The 26,357-nt window shown below is 41.9% G+C and overlaps 1 protein-coding gene across 2 annotated transcripts in view; it reads right to left on the bottom strand.

The window, feature by feature from the left end:
• The window catches only part of LRRK1 (leucine rich repeat kinase 1), a 96,588-nt gene that overhangs the window by 18,225 nt on the left and 52,006 nt on the right, over positions 1 to 26,357 (bottom strand). For both annotated transcript variants that reach the window (XM_070763610.1, XM_070763611.1), the window contains exons 21-28: positions 25,552 to 25,723; positions 19,020 to 19,183; positions 15,587 to 15,726; positions 8,580 to 8,829; positions 6,951 to 7,117; positions 4,905 to 5,102; positions 2,537 to 2,814; positions 488 to 682 (exon numbers count right to left, since the gene is read on the bottom strand). In XM_070763610.1, coding sequence (XP_070619711.1) covers positions 488 to 682; positions 2,537 to 2,814; positions 4,905 to 5,102; positions 6,951 to 7,117; positions 8,580 to 8,829; positions 15,587 to 15,726; positions 19,020 to 19,183; positions 25,552 to 25,723 — 1,564 coding nt within the window. The remainder of the gene's footprint in view (positions 1 to 487; positions 683 to 2,536; positions 2,815 to 4,904; positions 5,103 to 6,950; positions 7,118 to 8,579; positions 8,830 to 15,586; positions 15,727 to 19,019; positions 19,184 to 25,551; positions 25,724 to 26,357) is intronic.

Genomic DNA, 26,357 nt, shown 5'->3' with positions numbered 1-26,357 from the left:
TCCTGCAACCTCTCTTCGTATGTCTTGGTTTCTAGTCCCCTAATCATTTTGGTTGCTCTTTTCTGTACCTTTTCTGGAATTTCTATGTCTCTTTTGAAGTCTGGTGACCAGAACTGAATGCAATACAGTGGTACCTCGACATACGAGATTAATTCGTTCCAGACCCGAGCTCGTAAGTTGATCAACTCGCATCTCGAACGAATGCCTTTAGACTTTGTTTTTCGCGCCGAGATAACTGGAAGCAAGGAGATTCTTGCGCCACCTAGCGGAAGCTCGGCTCGTATCCCAAATTTGAGCTCGGGTGTCGAACAGAAATTTCGCTCGCGTCGCGGCTCGTAACTTGGAATACTCGCATGTGGAGCAGCTCGTATCTAGAGGTACCACTGTATAGAATAATGGCCAAGACAGACTAGCTGTGTTCTTTTAAGTTTCTTTAGCTGAGAAAGGTATCCGACATCGCTGCCCGAACGCCAAAATTCTCTTGTACCTTTTCAGGTTTGGTGTCCCAACACTCCACCATGAGAGCCTGCAGCCGGTGGAACTGGACTTCTTCCGCCTGGCCCAGCGTGGGCCGAATCCCCTTGGAGAGTTTCTTCGCAATTTGCAGCTGATGCTGTCGCAGGACAGGACGTTGCCCCGACAGCAGCTCATACAACACCATCCCATACGAAAACATGTCCACCTAAGCCAGAGCAGAACAAACAGAGAAACTGAGATTCAGAGACGCGGCAGTGGGGAAGGCAAGGGAGGGAGTATCAACTCTGCAGAGCTCCATGATCCTATCGGCCACTGAAGGGCCTCCCGCTGCCAGTGCTACCAATGCGGTGCCGGCGGTGGGCACAGACATGCACACGTCTGGCGCATAGGTGCGCATCCCTCGCATGAGATCCAGCTTCCGCACATGCACAGAAGCCAAATCTCATGTGAGGATGTGTGTACAAGCGAGATTTCAGTGATTTTCACTGCTAAAAAATCATCAAAAATCATCAAAAATTGCCAAAATCTCACTCGTGTGAGCATCCTCACACAATACTTGGCTTTAGGTACATGTGCAGAAGCCAAAACTCACATGGGGGCATGAGCATGCCCATTGGGGGTAGACAACTACACATGCATCCCGGAATTTACTACCACTCTCTAGAGTGGCCTGCATTGGGAACAGCCCATTACTGCTATCAACATGTGATTGTGGTAGTTGTATTTCACCAGGTTGCTTGCCCCTTCCTTTATGCATCACATTGTGGCCTCCCTTTTATTTCCAAAGGCTGGAATAATAATCAGTGCAAAGCGGGGGGGGGGGGGGTAACAGAGGAAAAGACACAAAATTAAAAGGCATCGGGGAAAAACACTAGGTCACATTTCAACATAAAGCGGATGTAAATCCTATTTAAGATTGAATGCAATCTAAGTTAGACACAACTGCACTATTGTTTCTCTGTGTGTCCTAATGTTGAAGTCAGGGACAAGAAATATTCCTTGCAAAAAAAGACTGAACTGTCAAGAAATATAGCTATAGCACTGAGACTTATATGCAGCTTCACAGTGCTCTATGGCCCCCTCTAAGCGGTTTACAGAGTCAGCCTCCTGCCCCCAACAATCTGGGTCCTCATTTGACCCAGCTCGGAAGGACGGAAGGCTGAGCCTGGTGAGATTTGAACTGCCAAATTGCAGGCAGCAGGCAGGCAGCAGAAGTGGCCTGCAGTACCACATTTTAACCACTGCACCACTGCAGCTCCTATATATAGCTTCACTTGTTGTCATGTTGATGGGAAATAAAAACTTGACTGTGGCTAACAGATGGGATATGAACTATAATTTGGATGGAGAGCCTGCCATGCAGTGGTAGGGTTCCATTTTTTTACTACCGGTTTTGTGGCAGTAGCTTAGTGGGCATGGCATGGCTTGGTGGGTGTAGCAGGGGAAGAATACTGTAAAAATCTCAATTCCTCCTCCAGGGGAAGGATACTGAAAAATCTCCATTCTCTCTCCACTCCATGGGAAGGTTACTGCAAAATCCCCATTTCCTCTCGATCAGCTGGGATTCGGGAGGCAGAGAATAGATGGGGGTGGGGCCAGTCAGAGGTGATATTTGCTGGTTCTCCAAACTACAGTGGTGCCCCTACCTAAGAATGCCTCTACTTACAAACTTTTCTAGATAAGAACCGGGTGTTCAATGTTTTTTTACCTGTTCTCAAGAACCATTTTCCACTTACAAATCCGAGCCTCCGAAACTATAATCGGAAAAAGCAGGGAAAAGCCTCCGTGGGGCCTCTCTAGGAATCTCCTGGAAGGAAACAGGGCCTCCACCCTCCCTATATTTTCCCCAATCGCACACATTATTTGCTTTTACATTGATTCCTATAGGAAAAATTGCTTCTTCTCACAAACTTTTCTACTTAAGAACCTGGTCACGGAACGAATTAAATTCGTAAGTAGAGATACCACTGTACTCAAAATTTGCGCTACTGGTTCTCCAGAACCGGTCAGAATCTGCCGAATCCCACCTCTGCTGCCATGGCACCTTCTATACACGTACCTTTTCATCGTAGACAATGCGAGGTCGTATCTCCGGAGCCTGATAGCCAGGCGTGCCCTCCACCCCCAAAGCTCCTTCGTGGAAGGACTGGCGAGAAATCCCGTAGTCCGATAGTTTGATATTGACGGTTTCCTTCACATCTAAGGACCATACGAGGATGTTGTCGGATTTCAAGTCACAGAAAATGATTTTCTTCTTGTGAAGGTAGGCCAGTCCTGCCGCAATCTGATAGGCGATCTTGAAGGTCAGCATATGTCCCAAGGGTACGAAGGAAGCTCCTAGACCAAAAGGCAAGAGAAAAGACTGACAAACCAGACTGACAAACCCAACCAAAGCAGGCACGGTCAAGACGATCCAAACTCTTGAATGCCAAACTGCATCATTTCAGCATTGATGAGGGCAAAACCAGATCTAGCTAATTCCCACGCAAACCCACCTAATTAAACTATAGTATCCTTCCTCCCCCTATTACTGCAGGTCACATTGTCCAATTGAATGTCATTGTATTGTTATGAGAAAAAGTTTTTGGTTTTGGCAAACACCTGCCAAAACATCCTTGGATCTCTCGGCTCGTCTTCTTGATGTCTGGAGCCTACATTCCAACTCCCCCTTCCCTCTCTCCCGGTTCGTTGGCAAGCTGAGAAGCGATAATGGTTGCAACAGCAAAAGCACACTTTGAACTTGACAATCTGATTGCCAGCTACACTAATATCCACCCCTAATAGTGTAATGGCATGTGGATAAGGCCTTGGGAGTTCAAAGATGCCACTGAATAGATAGTGCCACTCAGATAAGAGATAGTATAGCCCACAGCTGGATAGTGGATGGGGAAAGAAGTTCAGAAGACTAGAAACTCTCTACAGTTTCTTGGGCTGTACAGGAGTTGTTCGAGAGGATGTTAGGAGTGTGCAGAGTGATCTCTGAGTTATCAAAGATACTCATTCATTCATTCATTCATTCATTCATTCATTCAATTCATTCATTCATTCATTCATTCATTCATTCATTCATTTATTCATTCAATTCATTCATTCATTCATTCATTCATTCATTCATTCATTCATTTATTGGATTTGTATGCTGCCCCTCACCGCAGACTCGGGGTGGCTAACAACAATAATAAAACAGCATATAATAATAATCCAATACTAAAAACAGTTAAAAACCCATTATTATAAAAACCAAACATACATACAGACATGCCATGCATAAAATTGTAAAGGCCTAGGGGGAAAGAGTATCTCAATTCCTCCATGCCTGGCGGCAGAGGTGGGTTTTAAGCAGCTTACGAAAGGCAAGGAGGGTGGGGGCAATTCTAATCTCTGGGGGGAGTTGGTTCCAGAGGGCCGGGGCCGCCACAGAGAAGGCTCTTCCCCTGGGTCCCGCCAAGCGACATTGTTTAGTTGACGGGACCCGGAGAAGACCCACTCTGTGGGACCTAACTGGTCGCTGGGATTCGTGAAGCAGAAGGCGGTCCCTGAGATAATCTGGTCCATAGAGGAAACATGGAGTTATAGCATGAGTATATGAGTAATGGTTCAGTAAGACAAACCAGATACATTAAGTGTATAAAATACTCACTTAACAACTGTCTTATTTAGCAACAGAAATTTTTGGGCTCAATTGTGGTAGCACTATGTACATAACTGGTTGGGTTTGGCAATATATAAAACAAACCAGCAATGCATTGAAACACTAATGCTTTAAGAGTTAGTGTTACAGATGTCCATAAGAGGGAGCCAGAAGCATAATTCTCTCTCTGCTAATTCTATTATGTTCTCTGTGACTGCTATAGTAGAAACAGTGTGTTAAATATTGGTTTATGTATTTGTAAGCTGAACAAGGAAGACTTATAGTATTGTATATGCAGGGATGGGCTACTGCCTGGACAGGGGGGAATGCAGTGGGGTAGCAAAAATGGAGCTCCACCCCAGAGCACCCAATTTGCACTGAAAGATGTTGGGGAAAAATGCATAAACCACGCCCACAGTGTGGTAGTAAATATTTTGGTAGCCCTTCACTGTGTATATGTATTGATTGATTTAATAGTGTATGACTAGGACTGTTCTTGACTAAGATATTTGCCAAAATAAATAATAATTTACACACTTTATCTGGCTTGTATTACTGAACCATTACTCATATCTTTGGGTTATCAGCTGGATATCTGCTAGAACTCCATGTGTATGTGGATCTTTGACAACTCAGAGATCACTCTGAACACTCCTTAACAAATTGTGGTCATAAATCAAAGACTGCCTGTGCAATTTTGACTAAGGATCTCATTCATTCATTCATTTATTGGATTTGTATACTGCCCCTCTCCGAAGACTGGTGGACATATCTGGTCAGAAGATCTTCCTTTTACCTTTAGAGCTTTCTGAGAGAACAGTGGTCAAGCTGCCCAAAGGAGCCAGTTCTAAGGCCAAGCTGAGTGGGTGGACCCTGATCCCAACCAAGGAGACCACGCAGGGGTACTGCAGGGAGTGGAGCATGCTGGCTTCTTGACGGAACTCCGAGAAGTTCTTCATGACATCCATCGCCCGTAGATGCCTCAGCATGGTGTCTGTGCAAAGGAGAAGAGACATGTGTATGAGGTCCATCCTCTTGGATCATTTCCCAAGCCCATGAAATCCTGCATTATCATGGGGGGTGTCCAAATGCCTCTTGTAAGCCACTGGTCCCAAGAGTTACTTTTGCAGGATGAATTTGCACACCACAACAACTAGACACAAGGACAGTTTTTCCTCAGCATGCCACCACTCTGCTAAACAACTAATTCCCTCAACACTGTCAAACATTTTACTAAGGCTGTACAGTGGTACCTCTACTTACAAACTTAATTCATTCCGTGATCAGGTTCTTAAGTAGAAAAGTTTGTAAGAAGAAGCAATTTTTCCCATAGGAATCAGTGTAAAAGCAAATAATGCAGGCGATTGGGGAAACCACAGGGAAGGGAGAGGCCCTGTTTCCTCCCAGGATATTCCTAGAGAGGCCCCACGGAGGCTTCTCCCTGCCTTTTCTGGTTACAGTTTTGGAGGCTCGGGTTTGTAAGTGGAAAATGGTTCTTGAGAAGAGGCAAAAAAATCTTCAACACCCGGTTCTTATCTAGAAAAGTTCGTAAGCAGAGGCGTTTGTAGGTAGAGGGACCACTGTATTACTATTCTTCTTCTCATCCTTCCTGTTACGTATCTCCTTTTCTACTTATGACTATAGCCTTGTTGCTTGTATCTTTACGATTTATATTGTTTTATTTAGTTTCCTAGTATGATTTGATTGCTTATTTGGCATCCTATGACTACAACTAAGTGTTGTATCGTATGATTCATGATGGATGTGTTTATGGTGATTATGATCATGATTTATCACTTATATCTTTGAGGTACGCTGAGAGATTATGCACTGAAGACAAATTCCTTGTGTGTCCAATCACACTTGGCCAATAAAGAATTCAATTCAATTCAACTCAACTCAACTCAACTCTACCCTACTCTACTCATTTGAATTTGAATTTGCAAGTAGCAGTCAACTCGTAACTGTTGCCCACTTTGCTATGACTCTTTGAGATATAACAGGGCCTTGCATTCTGTATTTTAATTAAATTCAGATGCTTTTAATATGCAACTGAGGGGGAAGGTGTGATGTAAGACAATATGACTTCATCAGTTGTCTCTGTGAAACCAAGAACAGATCCATATTTCATCTTATCTTGTCATACATTATGCATTCAATTGTCGTCCGGATGTTAAAAATTCAATGGCCCCAGGCCTGTCGGCAAAGATAAGTTTTTAAAACCTTGCAGAAGGTTGGGAGGGTGGGGGCAGTACGAATCTCCATGGAGAGTTGATTCCAGAGGGCCGGGGCCGCCACAGAGAAGGCTCTTCCCCTAGGCCCCGCCAGACAACATTGCTTGGCTGACGGGACCTGGAGAAAGCCGACTCTGTATAACTTAATTGGCCCCTGGGATACATGAGGCAGAAGACAGGCCCATAAGTAGTCTAGTCCGATGCCATATAGGGCTTTATAGGTCATAACCAACACTTTGAATTGCGTTTGGAGACCAATCAGCAGCCAATGCAACTCACGAAGTGCTGGAGAGACATGGGCATATCCTGGAAGGATTTTGTACTACCTGCATTTTGTACTACCTGCAGTCTCCGAACGTTCTTCAAAGTTGGGGATGGGGATCTTGTAGTATCCTTCCCCTGCCATGCCCACCAAGCCATGCCCACAGAATCAGTAGGGAAAATTTATGAATTTCACCCCAGTTTTAAAGCTCCAAAAGTTGGAGACCCTTGATCTAAAGGCTACATTTAAACAGGTTCTGCTGATACTGAAACGGAGTAACAATTTGCCTTCATGTGGAAGGAAAAAAACACCACTCTTCCGCATTGCTCAATGCTGGTTCCATTACCTGCTGCTGAATTGGCGGAAGTCTTATATTTTTTAATCTGATAGCGCTTGATGGCTACTGGTTTCCCTTGATATTGTGCCCGATAGATAACCGTTCCGCTTCCTCCTTGGCCGAGGATACTGTTTTCATTTTCGACATATTCCAGTTTGCTATTTTCCAAGAATAATCTGCCAAGCATACCCAATGAAGCAAAGAGAGAAATGGGATTATTAAGCAATTCCGGTCAACGCCAGCCAAGATTTAAGATCATCCATTTCTCCTCTTCCTAATCTCCCAGAACATACAGTGCCCACTTCCCTAGCCAAGATGGGTCTCTTTTTTTCCCCTCCAGCCATCTGCTGACTAGAAGATAATCAAGAAGAGGACACATTTTTAATTACTATGTTTGATAGACAGGCTGTTTTATTGGCAGCAGCTAATGTGTTTTTTTTAATGGGTAGCATCACTTCAAAGCACAGATATGGGAGACTCGGGTAAGACAGGTGGCCAATAAATTTTACAGACGAACAAATAAAATAAAGAAGAAAACCAAGGAAACATGTTTTGACCTGTGCAAGAGGATGCTTTTTGAATGACAGTTTTCCCACCATTGAGGACCTGTATGCTGCACGAGTCAAAAAGTGGGCTGTGAAAATATTTACTGACCCTTCGCATCCTGGATATAAACTGTTTCAACTCCTACCCTCAAAATGTTGCTTTAGAGCACTGCACATCAGGATAACTGGGCACAATAATTGTTTTTTCCCAAATGCCATCATTCTGCTAAATAAATAATTCCCTCAACACTGTCAAACTATTTACTAAATCTGCACTACTATTACTATTAGTTTTTTCTCATCATTCCTATCACCCATTTCCTTCCACTAATGGTTGTATAATTGTAACTTGTTGCTTGTATCCGTACAATTTATATTAATATTGTTTCTTCACTGCTTATTTGATCCCAATGACAATGATTAGGTGTTGTAACTCAGGATTCTTGACAAATGTATATTTTCTTCTATGTATACTGAGAGCATATGCACCAAAGACAAATTCCTTGTGTGGCCAATCACACTTGGCCAATAAAAAATTCTATTCTATTCCTGGGATAACATGTCTGACTGCAGTAAAAATGCACAACAAATAGCTATCCAGTCTCTTCTTCAAAACCTCCAGTGATGGAGTACCCACAACATATAGAGTTTCCACTGAGTAACTGTTGTAACTGTATGAAAAATGCAACTGCCCAGATTTTACTGGTGGAAATTCTGGAAATTGAATTTTTTAGCATACCTAAAGAACATCAACCTCGAAATGATTGCTGAGATAGACTATGGTAGGCAGAAATATAAGGAATTTGCAACAAACATGACCCAAATATAAATTATTGTGCACAGTAGGTGATGGGGAAAATGTAGGAAACCCCAGGAAATGAAACTCAAAAGTCATAATTTTTGAATATAGTGTTTGAATCATTTGCACATATTTATTTCCAATATTCATCACCTTTAATTTTTTTGATAAGGAAATCCCAATTAAAGTTATTAAAGGCCTTTTGTGCATTGAGGAACGTAAGTTTCATGGGTCTTTTATTTATTTATTTTCAAAAGTCATAATTTTGGGAGAAAAAATGAAGTTCCTTATTACCTGGCTGGAAAGTCTGTCATGAAAAGTTCAGGGACCAGCTCCTGTAAAGGGACAGGTAGATCTGGATGCTGGGCACAGGTGATGTGGTCCTGCTCAATAGCTGTGAGAAAACAGTCTTCCATATTGAAGTACTGTCTATCTTCTTTTCTGGAGCTGTGTTCTCCGTCCTGGGTCTTTGTGGTCCAACAGATGGGGCAAGGTACATATTGCTCCATCAGTAGAGTCCCGTCACTCTCGGTGGCAGTGAGGGCTGGAAAAATATGTTTTTTTTATTTATATGTCAAAGTTCTGAGCCATCCATCTCCCTCACAGAGGGGACACAAGCATTCATACTTGAGATATCTCTTTCAAGAACTGGATAAGGAGGTGAAGAATGAATAGAACAGAACAGGAACATGTATAAACCATGCTCACGGAACAGTCCTCTGCATAGACTCTCCACAATTAATTGAAAACTATACTTCATGGATAATTCAAAACTACAGAACGCCTAGGGACTTCCCAGAGTGTTATTTGATGGATATTTCATTTCATTTCATTTATTGGATTTATATGCCGCCCCTCTCCGAAAACTCGGGGCTGCTAACAACAGTCATGAACAATATACAGTAAAAATCCAATACTAAAAACTAACTTAAAACCCCTTAATATATAAAACCAGCATACGTACAAACATACCATACATACAGTTGTATCAGCCTAGGGGGAGAAGAAGTCTTAATTCCCCCATGCCTGGCGGCAGAGGTGGGTTTTGAGTAGCTTACGAAAGGCAAGGAGGGTAGGGGCAGTTCTAATCTCTGGGGGGAGTTGGTTCCAGAGGGCTGGGGCCGCCACAGAGAAGGCTCTTCTCCTGGGTCCCGTCAAGTGGCATTGTTTCGTTGACGGGACCCGGAGAAGACCCACTCTGTGGGACCTAACTGGCCGCTGGGATTCGTGCGGCAGAAGGCGGTTCCTGAGATAATCTGGTCCGGTGCCATGAAGGGCTTTATAGGTCATAACTAACACTAACAAATAAGAGCCATGGTGGTGCAGTGGTTAGGATGCGGTACTGCAGGCTATTTCTGCTGCCTGCTGGCTGCCTGCAATTTGGCAGATCCAATCTCATCAGACTCAAGGTTGACTCAGCCTTCCCTCCTTCCGATGTGGGCAAAATGAGGACCCGGATTATTGGGGGCAATATGCTAACTCTGTAAACCACTTAAAGCACCGTGAAGCTGTATATACAGTGATACCTCGTCTTACAAACGCTTCGTCATACAAACTTTCTGAGATACAAACCTGGGGTTTAAGATTTTTTTGCCTCTTCTTACAAACCATTTTCACCTTACAAACCTACTGCCGCCACTGGGATGCCCCGCCTCTGGATTTCCATTGTCAGCGAAGCACCCGTTTTTGCGCTGCTGGGATTTCCCTGAGGCTCCCTTCCATGGGAAACCCCACATCCGGACTTCCATGTTTTTGTGATGCTGCAGGGGAATCCCAGCAGTGCAAAAACGAACACTTCGCTGGCAAAGGAAGTCCGGAGGTGGGGTTTCCCAGCGAGTGGAGCCTCAGTGAAATCGCAGCATCGCAAAAACACAGAGGTCCGGAGGTGGGGTTTCGAGGACTTCAATGTTTTTGCAATGCTGCGATTTCACTGATGCTCCCTTCGCTGGGAAGCCCCACCTCTGGACTTCCGTTGCCAGCGAAGCGCTTGTTTCTACGATTCCCCTGCAGCATCACAAAAACACAGAAGTCCGGAGGTAGGGTTTCCCATGAAGGGGAACCTCAGGGGAATCCCAGCAGTGCAAAAACGGGCGCTTCAGCTGGCAAAAGATGTGAATTTTGGGCTTGCACGCATTAATCCCAAGTCTTCGGAGAGGGGCGGCATACAAATCTAATAAAACTTAAACTAACTTAATCACTTTTCCATTGATTCCTATGGGAAACATTGTTTCATCTTACAAACTTTTCACCTTAAGAACCTCGTCCTGGAACCAATTAAGTTTGTAAGACGAGGTATCACTGTACTGTATTCTTCTGAGCATAAGCTGCACTTCCCCTCCAAAAGTGGCTGAAAATTTGGGTGCGTCCTATACTCTGAATGTAGCTTTTCCAAAGCTTTTTTTCCAGTTCTAACGCTAGTGAGTGAAGTGCTTTTTCAAGCTTTGCCTGTGTTTCTCATTGCTGTTCCCTCCAGCAACCAACTATGCCAGGGGATAAAAAACACACGTCCATGCTCAAAACCAGCAAACTCATGTGCTGAAGCTGACCAGACTAAGGACTAAGGTAGCCAGACAAATATCTGGTAGGCAGATTCACCCCCCCTTATTTTTCTCCCCAAAAACTATGGTGGGTCATATACTCCAGTGTGTCTTATACTGAGAAAAATACGGTAAATGCTAAGTGGTATGACTATCAGAGGAAGGGGGATTGCAGTGACAGGACAGCTGAAATCTGCACTTAAATCCAAATAAGATAGTGTGCTAGAATTGGAAGTATTGGAAGGCAGTCATAGTCTTCAGTATCCAAAAATCTGAGAGAATCTGCAGTTCCCACCGCCAATTTATTAAAATGCATAAAAAATGCTGACGGACTTCTAATTTTTGCCCTTGCGTTGGATTTCTGAACCCAGTTGCCAGAAAATTCAAACTCTCTCTGAAGAGGTGCTAGTTTCCCTGCCAAATATTTTTCAAGGTCTGAAAGGGCCATTGCAAAGAAAACTCTCTTCCTGTAGGCTTGCTGAGAAACTTGCTAGAAACACTACTTACTTAAAAACACATTCCCTTGCAGGAAAGTCTAAATCTTAGGAAGTTAAACTGGTGGGGAATAGTTAGGGATAACAGCTTAGAGGACCTATTTATCAAAATCATCCATTTCAGGTTTTTCTTAAAAAAAAAAAATTCAAGTTGTACAACTTCTTTCAAGTTAAGAACCATAATTTGCATTTGATGTGCCATGCCAGGGACACTATAGTAGCAGCATTATATTATTATTATTATTATTATTATTATTATTATTATTATTATTATTTAGATTTGTATGCCGCCCCTCTCCGTAGACTCGGGGCGGCTCACAACAATAACAAAGACAATGTAAGAACAAATCTAATAATTTTAAAAAAACTAAAAACCCCATTATTAAAAGCAAGCATACACACAAACATACTATGTATAAACTGTATAGGCTCGGGGGAGATGTCTCAGTTACCCCATGCCTGACGGCAGAGATGGGTCTTAAGAACTTTACAAAAGGCAAGGAGGGTGGGGGCAGTTCTGATCTCCAGGGGGAGCTGGTTCCAGAGGGTCGGGACCGCCACAGAGAAGGCTCTTCTCCTGTGTCCCGCCAAACGACATTGTTTAGTCAACGGGACCCAGAGAAGGCCAACTCTGTGGGACCTAACCGGTCGCTGGGATTCATGCGGCAGAAGGCGGTCCTGGAGATATTCTGGTCCGATGCCATGAAGGGCTTTATAGGTCATAACCAACACTTTGAATTGTGACCGGAAATTGATCGGCAACCAATGCAGACTGCAGAGTGTTGGTGTAACATGGGGATACCTTGGGAAGCCCATGATTGCTCTCGCAGCTGCATTCTGCATGATCTGAAGTTTCCAAACACTTTTCAAAGGTAGCCCCATGTAGAGAGCATTACAGTAGTCGAACCTCGAGGTGATGAGGGCTTGAGTGACTGTGAGCAGTGAGTCCCGGTCCAGATAGGGCCGCAACTGGTGCAAACGCCCCCCTCGCCACAGCTGAAAGATGCTTCTCTAATGTGAGCTGTGGATCGAGGAGGACGCCCAAGTTGCGGACCCTCTCTGAGGGGGTCAATGATTCTCCCCCAGGGTTATGAATGGACAGATGGAATTTTCCCTGGGAGGCAGAACCCACAGCCACTCCGTCTTATCTGGGTTGAGTTTGAGTCTGTTGACACCCATCCAGACCCCAACAGCCTCCAGGCACCGGCACATCACTTCCACTGCTTCATTGACTGGATAATACTAGATTATGTAAGTTGTATATAAGTCATATCATTATAGAAGTGACATATACCTTCACAGTGCTTTCTAGGAGGTTTACAGAATCAGTATATTGCTCCCAACAATTTTGGGTCCTCATTTTACCCACCTCGGAAGGATGGAGTCTGTTGGGATTCGAACTGCCAAATTGCAGGCAGCCAGCAGTCAGCAGAAATAACCTGCAATACTGCATTCTAACCACTGTGCCACCACGCCTCATTCCCCAAATATTTCCCAATATTCCCCAAAGTCTTGTGACCGAAACCTAATCATGAAATCAATGACTTAACCTTTAATTCTGTATTTTTAGTACTTAGCTTCTTCATCAGTTTAAACATCCCAACTTATTCAGATCACAATTTGAATTAAGATTCCAAAATACCATTCCTTTCTTCTTTTTCATACTTCACCAGCTTTTGGAAATGATCAAAGCGTTAACTTAATTAATGGAGTAACGTGATGATTAGTTGACAAATCAATTTACTGGGGAGGTTAAATGATCTGCATCTGCTTTTGAACAAAGACAACCTTCTGAAATTAAAAACAAAGTATTCTTTGATTTTCAATGATGCATGCATATTTCATAACTGACATTTCAGGGATAGGAAGGAAATGCGTCTTCAAAATGCATTTATGGATATTTTTTTAGCCCGTTAGTTGTTTTTGAGCGCAAGATCAAAGGCATGCATGCGCACGCACACTTTGTATTACATTATCTTCAAGTCTGTGAACTTTTTAAGTGAGCAATCACATTAACACAATATGACACCAGATGAAAAAATTTATGCATTTTCCACAAACCATTCTGAAGTGGCCAGTGCAATATTTTACAAATTATAGTTGAATTAGACCACCTGATATTGGGGTTGAACTCATAACCATGTGGAATTACGGTTTCTTAAATAAATAATAAGGGATTCACACCGTATTCGTAAACCACAACGTATGACTTATATTCATAATAACCGTATCCATAACATCTGTTCTCACAGGTGTTGAGCCAGAACATTAAGTGAGATCGTTTAAATAGTTTAAGTGATTACTTTACCATAGGGAACTGTCTCTGATATGGTATGTTTCATTGTTTTGTTCTATTTTATGTTTTTAGCTCATTGTTAGGATAACAGATAGGTGGCTGTTATGAATGAATGAATGAATGAATGAATGAATGAATGAATGAATGAATGAATGAATGAATGAGATGGATTCACAAAGACCAATAAGCCAAAGCAGAACAAATCACATAATTCCTAAGAATGACAATACAGTGATCCCTCGATTAGCGCGTGGGTTACGTTCCAAGACCTCCCGCGCTAATCGATTTTCCGTGTTATAGTGGTGCGGAAGTAAAAACACCATCTGCGCATGCGCGCCCTTTTTTTTCCATGGCCGCACATGCGCAGATGGTGGAGTTTGCGTGTGGGCAGCGGGGAAGACCCAGGGAAGGTTCCTTTGGCCGCCCAACAGCTGATCTGCTCCGCAGCGCGGAAGCAGCGAGGAGCCGAAGATGGAGTTTCCCCGTTGCCCAGGCAAAGGGGAAACCCCATCTTCGGCTCCTCGCTGCTGCCGCGCTGCGGAGCAGATCAGCTGTTGGGCGGCCAAAGGAACCTTCCCTGGGTCTTCCTGCTGCCCAGGCAAAGGGGAAACCCCAAGAGAGCCAAAAGAGCACCGGGCCGGTTGGTTCCCAACCAAAAGAGTTTACCCCGATTGTCCTCGGTGGGGGAAAACAGCGCGTCGCCAGGCTCCCCATCTTCAAGAGAGGCGCGACGGCTAGCCAGGATCCACGCAGGGGAGAAAAGGCGCGCGCTCCCAGCCGCTGCGCCCCGCTTGGAGAGCAGCGGCGAGCAGAGCACAGAAGACGACGAGGCTTTCGAGGGCTCCAAGGCGGGCGGCAGCGCGTCCTTCAAGCACGCCGGCGGCGACCCCAAGCTGAAGGCGGCCACCACACACACACACGCCGCCGTCGCCATCCACCCCGCCAGGTTCCCCGCTTGCTACCTCTTCGCCTTCTCCCGCCTCCGAGGCCGACCAGCCCAAGCCGCAACAGACACACACACACATACACGCACTCCCTCTCTCGCGCTCACACAGACGCACTCAGACAGAAAAGAAAAAAAAATCCCCAAAAGAGAGGGACAAGAGGCAGGCACAAAGCGGGGGCACAAGGGGAGCTGCCCGGCAGAGGTTGCTTTTTTTCTTCTCGTGGGCAAGTGGAGGGGGGGAGAGAGAAGGAAAGAGAGAGAAGGAAAGAAAGAGATGAGAGAGGGAGGAAGAGAGTGTGAGAGAGGAAGAAAGAGAGAGAGAAATGATAGAAAAAAGGGGAGAAAAAAAGAGAAATGAGAAAATGATTGAAGCAGAGAATGACAGGAAAGAAAAAGAGACAGAGAAGTGACTCTTGGTGATGACGTATGACGTCATCGGGTGGGAAAAACCGTGGTATAGCAAAAAAACCGTGGAGTATTTTTTAATTAATATTTTTTGAAAAACCGTGTTGTAGCGTTTCGCACTAATCGAGACCGTGCTAATCGAGGGATCACTGTATTTCAAGTTTAGGCCACTTCATCCCCATTTTAGCTGAAATGATAAGATAAGATAAGGTAAGGTAAGAGTAGGGCAGGGCAGGGTGAGATGAGATGAGACGGGATGAGATAGGACAGGACAGGACAAGACGAGACGAGACAAGATGAGAAAACCTTTATTGGAGGGGTGATGCTACAGGTTCAGCCCAATTCGCAGGTACTGGTAGCAGCCGCCGCTGGTGGTTCAGAGAACTGGTAACAGCGGCAGCATGAGGCTCCGCCCACCCACCCAGATGTTGTCATCTTCTTGTTTTTAACCTTCTGCGCATGCACAAAGCCTTCGGCGCATGCACAAAGGGAGAAAAAGTGTGTGCGATGGTGGTGCGCATGCTTCCAAATCAGTAGGGAAGCTAAGTAGATTTCGCCGTTGCTTTATTGCCGCTTTTCTGTGTATACAGCAGCACATATAAAAATGCAGAAATGATCCTTACCGGGAAACCACTGGTCGATCAAAGAATTGATATGATCGGTGATGAAAGCCATGGCTGAAAAATCCCTCACGTCTGATTGGCAGATGATTTTAATGCCGCCACTTTTCTTCTTCTTCCAATTCACATCCGAGGACTCCACGCTGCCGGAAGGAAAGCGAAGAGAAAGAAGATTGAGAAACTGATCAAATGGAAGGAGAATTGGGTATATTTCCTACTGAGACTCAGCAGCTAAGAAATCTCCTTTGTCCACTGTTAGCTGCTTATTTTAGAACCGGGGTGGCACAGTGGTTAGAGTGCAGCACTGCTGGCTACTTCAGCTAACTGCCAGTTGTAGTTCAGCAGTTCAAATCTCACCACCGGCTCAAGGTTGACTCAGCCTTCCATCCTTCCGAGGTGGGTAAAATGAGGACCTAGATTGTTGGGGGCAAGAGGCTGATTCTCTAAACTGCTTAGAGAGGGCTGTAAAAGCACTATGAAGCGGTATATAAGTCTAAATGCTATTGCTAAATCCAATAGGGGCGGCATACAAATCTAATAAATCTAATAAATAATAATAATAATTCATTTAACAACCATTTCACAACTGCACTGATTCTCTTTAACCACTGTGGCAAGAAGCGTCATAACATGGGGCAAAGTGCACATCAGAATAGAACTTTTGGGTTCAATTCCGGTCATAAAAGTCAAAGGACCACTTGTATTCCTAGTCACTGAACACTCCATTTTCATTTCCCAGTTCAACAGGATTCTTTTTATAATCAGAAAAGGGAAAAGGCTGGTCGTTGGAAATAAAACAGTGGGAGGTTATGTATACAACCCTCTGTGTGAATGCACAGCATGAATCCTGAAATTGCTCTTCCTTGTATGAGAATCAAAGAAGTTTAAAATTTGCATTTCTGTGTGGAAAATCCTCATTTGAAAAGATGGTGCAGATACGCTTAGCAAACTTGCAGGACTTAACTCTGCTTTCAGTAGGTAAGGGAATGATTCCCCTGCACATGTGTGCTGGTTGTTCCCACCTCTAGGGGGCGGTGCACATCTCCATTTCAAAGCTGAAGAGCCAGTGCTGTCTGAAGATGCCTCCGTGTTTTCATGTGGCCAGCAAGACTAAACGCCAAAGGTGCACGGAATGTTACCTTCTCACCAAAGGTGGTCTCCATTTTTCTACTTGCATTTTTACGTGCTTTCAAACTGCTAGGTTGGCAGAAGCTGGGACAAGTAACGTGAGTTCACTCCATTAGGCAGCCCTAGGGATTTGAACCACTGAACTGCTGACCTTCCTGTTCTACAAGCTCAGCAGCCACTGAGCCACTGTGTCTTCTTTCTTTCTTTCTTTCTTTCCTTTCTTTCTTTCCTTGCTTTCTTTCTTCCTTTCCTTGCTTTCTTTCCTCCTTTCTCTCTCTCCCCCCTCTCTCCCTCTCTTTCTTTTTCTTTCTTTCCCTCCCTCCCTCCCTCTCTTTCTTTTTTCTCTTTTTCCCTTTCTCCCTCTCTCTCTTTCTCTCCCTTTCTTTCTCTCTCTCCCCTCTTTCTTTCTCTTTCCCTCCCTCCCTCCCTCCCCCTCTCTTTCTTTCTTTCTCTCTCTCTCTCTCCCTCCCACCCTCTCTCTCTTTCTTTCTTTCTTTCTTTCTTTCTTTCTTTTTCTTTCTCTCTCCCTCCCTTTCACTATTCATCCCAAATTTTTTCCAAACAGAACCAGGCTCAAAACAGTGTTTATGGGGAATAATTTATTATTGAAGATTAAAACGATTTCAGAAAACTGCGCAGTCTGGAAATGTGTTTACAACATCAGAATAGAACTCATCACTCAAAAAAACCCATTGATCTCAAAGAACAAAAAACAAAGGAAAACATTACGGAGCCTCTAGTTAAGGCAAGATGAACGTTGTATGAGCAGGAGAATACAAATATCTATTTTGGCCTCCCAGCGTTCTGCTTTTAAAAATGTTTGATCTTCATCATTTTCAAACCTGAGGAGTTTTTTTTTCCTTTCCCTTTGGAAACTATAACCTAAAAATGTGAGAGGTTCAAATAATGAGTTTCAAAGTCTAAAGCTGGCCTTCAGGATAATAAAACAAAGAGAAGGAGGAGGAGCAGATGAAGAAGATGGCCTTGAGAAAAATATGTATCACTTATCTATGATTAATAATAATAATAATAATAATAATAATAATAATAATAATAATTTATTAGATTTGTATGCCGCCCCTCTCCGCAGACTTGGGGCGGCTCACAACAATAATAATAACAATGTGGCAATGTAACAAATCTAAACAAATCTAATATTTAAAAAACATCTAAAAACCCATCATTTAAAACCATACAAATTACAGGCAGCCAGCAGAAATAGCCTGCAGTACTGCACTCTAACCACTGTGCTACCGTGGCTCAAAATGGCAGTTTCCTGCTTTTCCCAGGCAAAACAGTGGCAATAACTATAGATAGTTCTTGACATATGGAATATGTGCCTACTTTCTAAAAAAAAAAACCCTCCTCTTCAATAGCTGAGACTTTAAGCACCATCTACGAAGTATCTTTTAGAATTTATTTATTTATTTATTACTTAGATTTGTATGCCGCCCCTCTCCGAAGACTCGGGGCGGCTCACAACATGTGGAAACAAATCATAAATAATCTAACAAATTTAAAATTAAAAGATTTAAAAGACCCCATATACTAACAGACATACACACAAGCATACCATATATAAATTAAACATGCCCAGGGGAAGATGTTTCAGTTCCCCCATGCCTGACGGCAAAGGTGGGTTTTAAGGAGTTTACGGAAGGCAGGAAGAGTAGGGGCAGTTCTAATCTCCGGGGGGAGTTGGTTCCAGAGGGCCGGTGCCGCCACAGAGAAGGCTCTTCCCCTGGGGCCCGCCAACCGACATTGTTTAGTTGACGGGACCCGGAGAAGGCCCACTCTGTGGGAACTGATTGGTCGCTGGGATTCGTGCGACAGGAGGCAGTCTCGGAGATATTCTGGTCCAATGCCATGAAGGGCTTGGACTGTGCGAGAAACAATAGTAACTCACGTTTCTAACATCACTGTAACCTTGAATGATTGTTAAGGAAATGGTCATAAGTCAAAGATTACTGTAAAAAATTTCAGTCTTAAGAGTGAATAGATCAACACTTATTTTAGTCTTTTAGACTGCAGTTGCATTTACAGTTATTGGAGAGAAATCGCCACTAAAACCTGTAGAGGTAAAACCAACAGCATAGAATTGCTCACCAACTTAATTAAAACTAAATAACCGATGATACAGTACTTGAGCCACTTTATATGGTTTCTGTACCGGCTCTAACCAGGATTGTGAAAAAAATTAAGCTCATATCTTTGCTTACCAAGAAATGTCAATGATGAGAGGCATTTTTAAGTTCCATCTTTGGGTTTGGAAGGCCTTAGGATTGAATCTACCTTCCGTAATATTTACCTCAGATAGCCTCCGTCGAAGGAGACAAACAATCCTTCCTGCCAATAGATTGTGTGGTTTCTTTTAACCCGGAATGTGCTGCATCTGTTTCTTTGCGTGCCCGCAAAATTGTAGATTACAGAACTTTTATTTCTGTTCTTGGTCACTCTCTTGTTTTCAAAAAACTAGAAGAGGGGGGAGGGAAAGGAACATATTACAAAAAGAACACTATCAGATCAATAATAAATAAAATAAAACCTTAATAAGACCTAGAATACTGCATCCAGTTTTGTTTACCACTATACAAAAAAAATATATGCTGAGATTTTGGAAAAGGTGCAGGGAAGAGCAACAAAGATGATTAAGGGTCGGGAGATTAAAATATTTATTTATTTATTTATTCATTCATTCATTTATTTATTGGTTTGTTTATTTGTTCGTTTGTTTATTCATTTATTTATTCATTCATTTATTTGTTTGTTTGTTTATTTATTTATTTATTCATTCATTTATTTATTCATTCGTTTATTTATTTGTTTATTTATTTGTTTATTTATTTGTTTATTTATTCATTTGTTTATTTATTTGTTTATTTATTCATTTATTTATTCATTTATTTATTCTTTTATTTATTTATTTATTTAGTCATTCATTCGTTCGTTCGTTCATTCATTCATTTGATTTTTATGCCGCCCTTCTCTTTAGACTCAGGGCAGCTTACAACATGTTAGCAATAGCACTTTTTAACAGAGCCAGCCTATTGACCCCACAACCCAGGTCCTCACTTTACCCACTTCGGAAGGATGGAAGGCTGAGTCAACCTGGAGCCGGTGGTGAGATTTGAACCGCTGACCTACAGATCTACAGTCAGCTTCAGTGGCCTGCAGTACAGTACTCTACCTGCTGTGCCACCCCGGTTCTCTCTTCTAGATATGTGAAGATATGTGAAGAATGGTTACAGGATAATCTAAAAAACAGAGGTCTGGGGTGACATGATAACAGTATTCCAGTATTTTAGGGGCTGACACAAAGAATAGAGGGGTGGAGGGTAGTCAACCCTGCCATCAAAGGTTAGAAGCGGGAGGGAGAATAGATGGGCAATCAAATGGGAATAGCAGGTGATAAAGACCAGAGAAGTTCAGAACCAATTTAATTTAATTTATTAGATTTGCATGCCGCCCCTCTCCGTATACTCGGGGCGGCTCACAGCAATAATAAGAACAATATACGGTAACAAATCTAATAATTAAAAAACTAAAAAAAACCTTCTGCTGTTCTGTTCGGGTCGTATGCGACCCGAAGCCAAGTTTGAGTCCCTGTAAAAAATTTTCCCTGCATATCTGAAACTTGAAATTTCATGACTTTTCATCATTTCAGGGGTTCTCTCTATGAAAATTTTTTTGGGGGGGTGGGGGGCTTAGTTTTTGCTGAGCAAAAAAAGTTCCTAATGTTATGTTCGGGTCACATACGACCCGGACCGAAAACACTTCATTTGAAGTGCTTATGTTTGGTCAATTTGAAAACTTTTTTCACTTGGAAAGTAGTCTGAACATTTCTGCACACAATGATATGAAAATTGAAATGAAAAAATTAATCCTTATTGGTTTATTTTGCACATAAATGTGCCGCACCCCCCGTTTTTGTGATTTTTTTTCAATTTATGGATAGTTTTGCTTGCAAAATCCATTCTATTTTACTGGAGTTGGTGTGGGATTGGTAGCTTGAACATTTCTGAATATAAGAAAAATATAAAGGAACTGAAAAAAATGATTCTTACTGGTTTTTTAACATCAGAAATAAGGCCTCCCCCCCCCCCTCGGCTGCTTGCAATCATTTTCACTTTTTATTTTTTTATGCTCCAAATCCGAAATATTCTTTAAAATCTTAGGCATTCATTTACTCAATTTAACAATGCTGGTCATCAAAAAATATTTTTGGGGTGGTGGCTAATTGTTTTCTGGGCAAAAAAAAATCATAACTTCAAATCTGTTTCTGTTCGTATATGACAGGACCAAAAATATTTTTTTTAGGTACTTGAATTTAATCTTTTTGAAAACTTTTTCAACTGGAAAACTAGTTTGAACATTTATGAACATAATGATATGAAAATTGAACTGGAAAAATTGAGACTTATATTTTTATTTTGATCAAAAAGCCCCTCCCCCCATCCTTTCTGAATTTCGTGTCAATTTATATTTTTTAAGGCTACAAATCCCTAAGGAATTTTCCCCCAAAAGGTTTGATATACTATATTGAACATTTCTGAACATGAGAAAAATATAAATGAACTGAAAAAAATGGTTCTTATTGGTTTATTTTTGCCACAAAAGGGCCACCCCCCCCCGGCCTTGCTGTGTGCCATTATTGTCACTGTTTATACATATTTGTCTATAAATATTTGGAATATCCTTTTGAAAATCAACCACATTGTAGCCAGATAACTAATTTTATGAAAGAAATCCATTTTACTAAAAAAAAGTATGTAAGTTTGAAATTAACAGCATAATTTTTATATAAATTGAAATAAATTTATATGCAAAATAAACCAATATGCATCAATTTTTCCAGTTCAATTTTCATATCATTATGTTCAGAAATGTTCAAGCTACAAATCCCACACCAACTTTAGCAAAATAGAATGCATTCTGCTAGCAAAACTATCCATAAAGTAAAGACTATTTCACAAAAACGGGGGGAGGCACATTTATGTGCAAAATAAACCAATAAGGATTAATTTTTTCAGTTCAATTTTCATATCATTGTGTGCAGTAATGTTCAAGCTACCAATCCCACACCAACTTTAGTAAAATAGAATGCATTTTGCAAGCAAAACTATCCATAAATTGAAAAAAAATCACAAAAACGGGGGGGGCAGCACATTTATGTGCAAAATAAACCAATAAGGATTAATTTTTTCATTTCAATTTTCATATCATTGTGTGCAGAAATGTTCAGACTACTTTCCAAGTGAAAAAAGTTTTCAAATTGACCAAACATAAGCACTTCAAATGAAGTGTTTTCTGTCCGGGTCGTATGTGACCCGAACATATCACTAGGAACTTTTTTCGAACAGAACACAAGGGTTAAAAATAAAATATACACACAAACATACCATGCATAAAATATATAGGCCAGGAGAGATGTCTCAGTTCCCCCATGCCTGATGGCAGAGGTGGGTTTTAAGGAGTTTACGAAAGGCAAGAAGGGTGGGGGCAATCCTAATCTCCGGGGGAAGCTGGTTCCAGAGGGTCGGGGCCACCACAGAGAAGGCTCTTCTCCTGGGTCCTGCCAGCCGACATTGTTTAGTCGACGGGACCCGGAGAAGGCCAACTCTGTGGGACCTAACTGGTTGCTGGGATTTGTGCGGCAGAAGGCGGTCCTGGAGATATTCTGGTCCGATGCCATGAAGGGCTTTATAGGTCATAACCAACACTTTGAATTGTGACCGGAAACTGATCGGCAACCAATGCAGACTGCAGAGTGTTGGTGTAACATGGGCATACCTTGGGAAGCCCATGATTGCTCTCGCAGCTGCATTCTGCATGATCTGAAGTTTCCGAACACTTTTCAAAGGTAGCCCCATGTAGAGAGCATTACAGTAGTCGAACCTCGAGGTGATGAGGGCATGAGTGACTGTGAGCAGTGACTCCCTGTCCAAATAGGGCTGCAACTGGTGCACCAGGCGAACCTGGGCAAACGCCCCCTTCGCCACAGCTGAAAGATGGTTCTCTAATGTAATTTGTATCAACATTCAAGGCCAGGTATCTGATAGGTATGTGGATTATCTCAAAACATCGCAGTGTTCTCAAAACACTTTGGCTAAAGACAGACTGTATTTTTGGCATGGGAGAAACCAGGATCTAGTCTGACTTTACTACAGCCAACATATTTTAGTAAGAGAACTTTTCATTTCAAACAAATGGAGTCGATGGTCTTTCTTTCCTAAGGAATCTTATTCAATGATTGGCTCCTACGGGTACGGTCAGGTACACAGAACCGGTTGAAAAAAATTGATTTTTTTTCCTTTCTTTCCCTTCTGGATTCTGGGTATGTTTTCCTATCGCAGTAAATGAGGTTGAATGTGTATAATTTTAGAAGAGCTGTGCGCATATGTGTGTGTGTGTACATACATTTTATATAGTAGATAATGTATATTTTTGTGTGCCTGTGTGTAATATGTATGTACACATATGGCATATATGCATAGAATTAAATAGCATATTTTGGGTGTTCAGAAATAGTAAATAGATAGGGAGATTGTATCTCTTTGAGGCAAGTAGAGGCCAGGCACCCTAACCCTAGACGTGAGTGACGTCAAGTTGACCACCTTTAAGCCAGTTACATGACCTTTAAGCCACTCCTGGTCACATGATCGCCAAACCACTCCCACCTGGTCACATGGCCAGCAACCCACACCCACAAAATAAGCCACGCCCACAGTGTGGTAGCAAAAATTTTTTAAACCCTTCACTTGGGCAGGTACTATTTACCTGCTTTCTGAAAGCTAATCATAACCATGTCCCTCAATTTCTTTCAATAATACAATACTTCCAACAATGCTTCCTGATCATCTTCATATGTTTCTTTTACACCTGTTTCAGTTTTTCCGAATCTTCTCCAGAATGGAGGGCTATGCTCAAAGTAAAGTCTGTCTGGCCCAATGAACAGTGAAAGATTGGGTTGTTTCAGTTTTGAGAAACTACACTGTTCAAAAAAATAAAGGGAACACTCAAATAACACATCCTAGAATAAAATAGTATTCTCATTGAATACTTTGTTCTGTACAAAGTTGAATGTGCACAACAGCATGTGAGATTGATTGTCAATCAATATTGCTTCCTAAATGGACAGTTTGGTTTCACAGAAGTTTGATTTACTTGGAGTTATATTGAGTTGCTTAAGTGTTCCCTTTATTTTTTTGAGCAGTGTATACTGCTATCGGTGGCATGTTTTGCTTGTCACACAGCAGTTGATCAGTCAGTCGCCTTGCCACTGAAGACCACTGTTTTGCATCCTTAATTCTGGGGTGACACCAAGAACACACCCTGCAGTGTTACCGAGAAATACTTTCAATCTTTTCCCCCTCCGAAATTGTTATGTTTATACAAGCCTACTATGGCCCTGAAATCATGCAGAATTATTCCCAGTGTTGATACAAATCAACTGAACAGCTTGAAGTGATGACAAGATAATAACAAGATAACAAGATTGGGTGGCTAATTACATAGATTGCCCATGAAGTTAATGCCAACGTAATCAAGTGCTTAGAATTAAGTAGTGCCAAATGTATTTCTATTATGTCTTCAGCAGAACACACACGCTTTGGGTACAGGCATCTTTGAATCATGTTTGCTTTGAAGAGGGAAACAAAGCTCTGTTCTATAATTGCGAAGGACGCTTTTGCCAGGTTCCTGATGCCATCCAAATACTCTCCTTGGGATCGGACCAAAATTTTAAAAATGTGGTAGGTACAATATATCCTGTAAGGGACTTAATTGAGTCTCTATTAGCAAACTCAAATTTGGCTTCCTTGCCAACATTATTCCTGAAAACCCTGTTTTCTGATCTCCCGACTATGATCATTTAGCAAATAATATTTTAAGTCACACAGTTACCCTGCAGTAACATTCAAGGCTGATAGGTAGGTAGGTAGGTAGGTAGGTAGGTATGTAGATAGATAGATAGATAGATAGATAGATAGATAGATAGATAGATAGAGATAGATAGATAGATAGATGATAGATAGATAGATAGATAGATAGAGATAGATAGATAGATAGATAGAGAGAGAGAGAGAGAGAGAGAGAGAGATAGATAGAGATAGATAGATAGATAGATAGATAGATGATAGATAGATAGATAGATAGATAGATAGATAGAGATAGATAGATAGAGATAGATAGATGTTAGATAGATAGATAGAGATAGATAGATAGATAGAGATAGATAGATAGATAGATAGAGATAGATAGATGATAGGTAGGTAGGTAGGTAGGTAGGTAGGTAGGAAAATATTAATGACTGACTGTTGAGTAGTGATCCTACCAACTCTAATTTAATGAATATAAAATTAGATAAAATTAACTCTAAACTAATGAATATAACTTTTAACTTTCTTTGGTGCACAACAATAATAAGCTAATCATAAGATTATGATCATAAGATCATAAGATCTTCACAGCTGACGCTTTACATTCCATCCTCCACCAGAACAGATGAAAGAAAAAGAGAGAGCTGAATTGCAACCATGGAGCGGGAGATATATTTATAATTATCTATTTTACAATTGCACTCATAACTGCTGTAAAGAAGAGTGGAAGCTGCTTCTCCTGTATCTTCTTTCTATTTAGATTTTCTCTTTCATTGATATTAGCTGTCTTGAGCCCTTCTTCCTACTCACTTTCTCCCTTTGTATTCGTCACGACCCCCTTTTATCTTAGAATCTTTTAAGCAAGTTAGATAAAACAATGCATTCCATTGTAACACTGAGACAGTGCCTTTGCCAAGACGGGCTGCGGTTTCGTCACCCGCTGAAGTTCTTTCATCCACATACCTGAAGATCCATCTCTGCAAGGCTGATCAGCATCCGGGCGATGAACCGTTGCCAGAACCCAACGGGGACAAAGCTCATCTTAAATACTCTTTGGATGGTGTTTGTTGTCTGGTGCCGTAAGCCATGGACATCAAACGCTGGCTTGGCAGGAAGCAGGTGGGGTAGGAGATAGCTGAAACCCAGTCAAAACATTCCGATTATACGAGGTGCAGTTTTGGAAGGCAGAACTTCATTACCCTCTGGTGGATGAAGCACCTACCGATACATCCCACTACTGTGGTCGCATACTTCACTTTCAGACACTTAGGTTTTAACATACTCTTTCCTATTTCACCCTCCTCCCACAATCTAGATTCTTCCCAAGCATTTTTAGGGTGTTTTATTAAGCCAACTTTGGATTTTGTAAGTTTTCTGTGTTTATTGTTTATTTATTTTATTTATTTATTTATTTATTTTGTCCAATACACAATGAGGGTTTTAGTGGGTATATATCTATATACACATAGTAAAATACATGATGAAGGTTATAGAGGAGATACTCATAGTAAAATATATCTAAGAAATAATAGAAAAGAAGATAAAGTAATAGAACATATCAATGAAGGAATAGAAGAAGAGATATAGGAATAGAAGAAAGGTATGGGAGATATTGGAAAGCAATAGGACAGGGGACGGAAGGCACTCTAGTGCACTTGTACTCGCCCCTTACTGACCTCTTAGGAATCTGGATAGGTCAACCGTAGATAATCTAAGGGTAAAGTGTTGGAGGTTTGGGGATGACACTATGGAGTCCGGTAATGAGTTCC

This window comes from Erythrolamprus reginae, chromosome 10 (assembly GCF_031021105.1).
Source record: "Erythrolamprus reginae isolate rEryReg1 chromosome 10, rEryReg1.hap1, whole genome shotgun sequence".
Taxonomy (NCBI): domain Eukaryota; kingdom Metazoa; phylum Chordata; class Lepidosauria; order Squamata; family Dipsadidae; genus Erythrolamprus; species Erythrolamprus reginae.
This window is presented reverse-complemented; position numbering and strand designations above follow the sequence as displayed.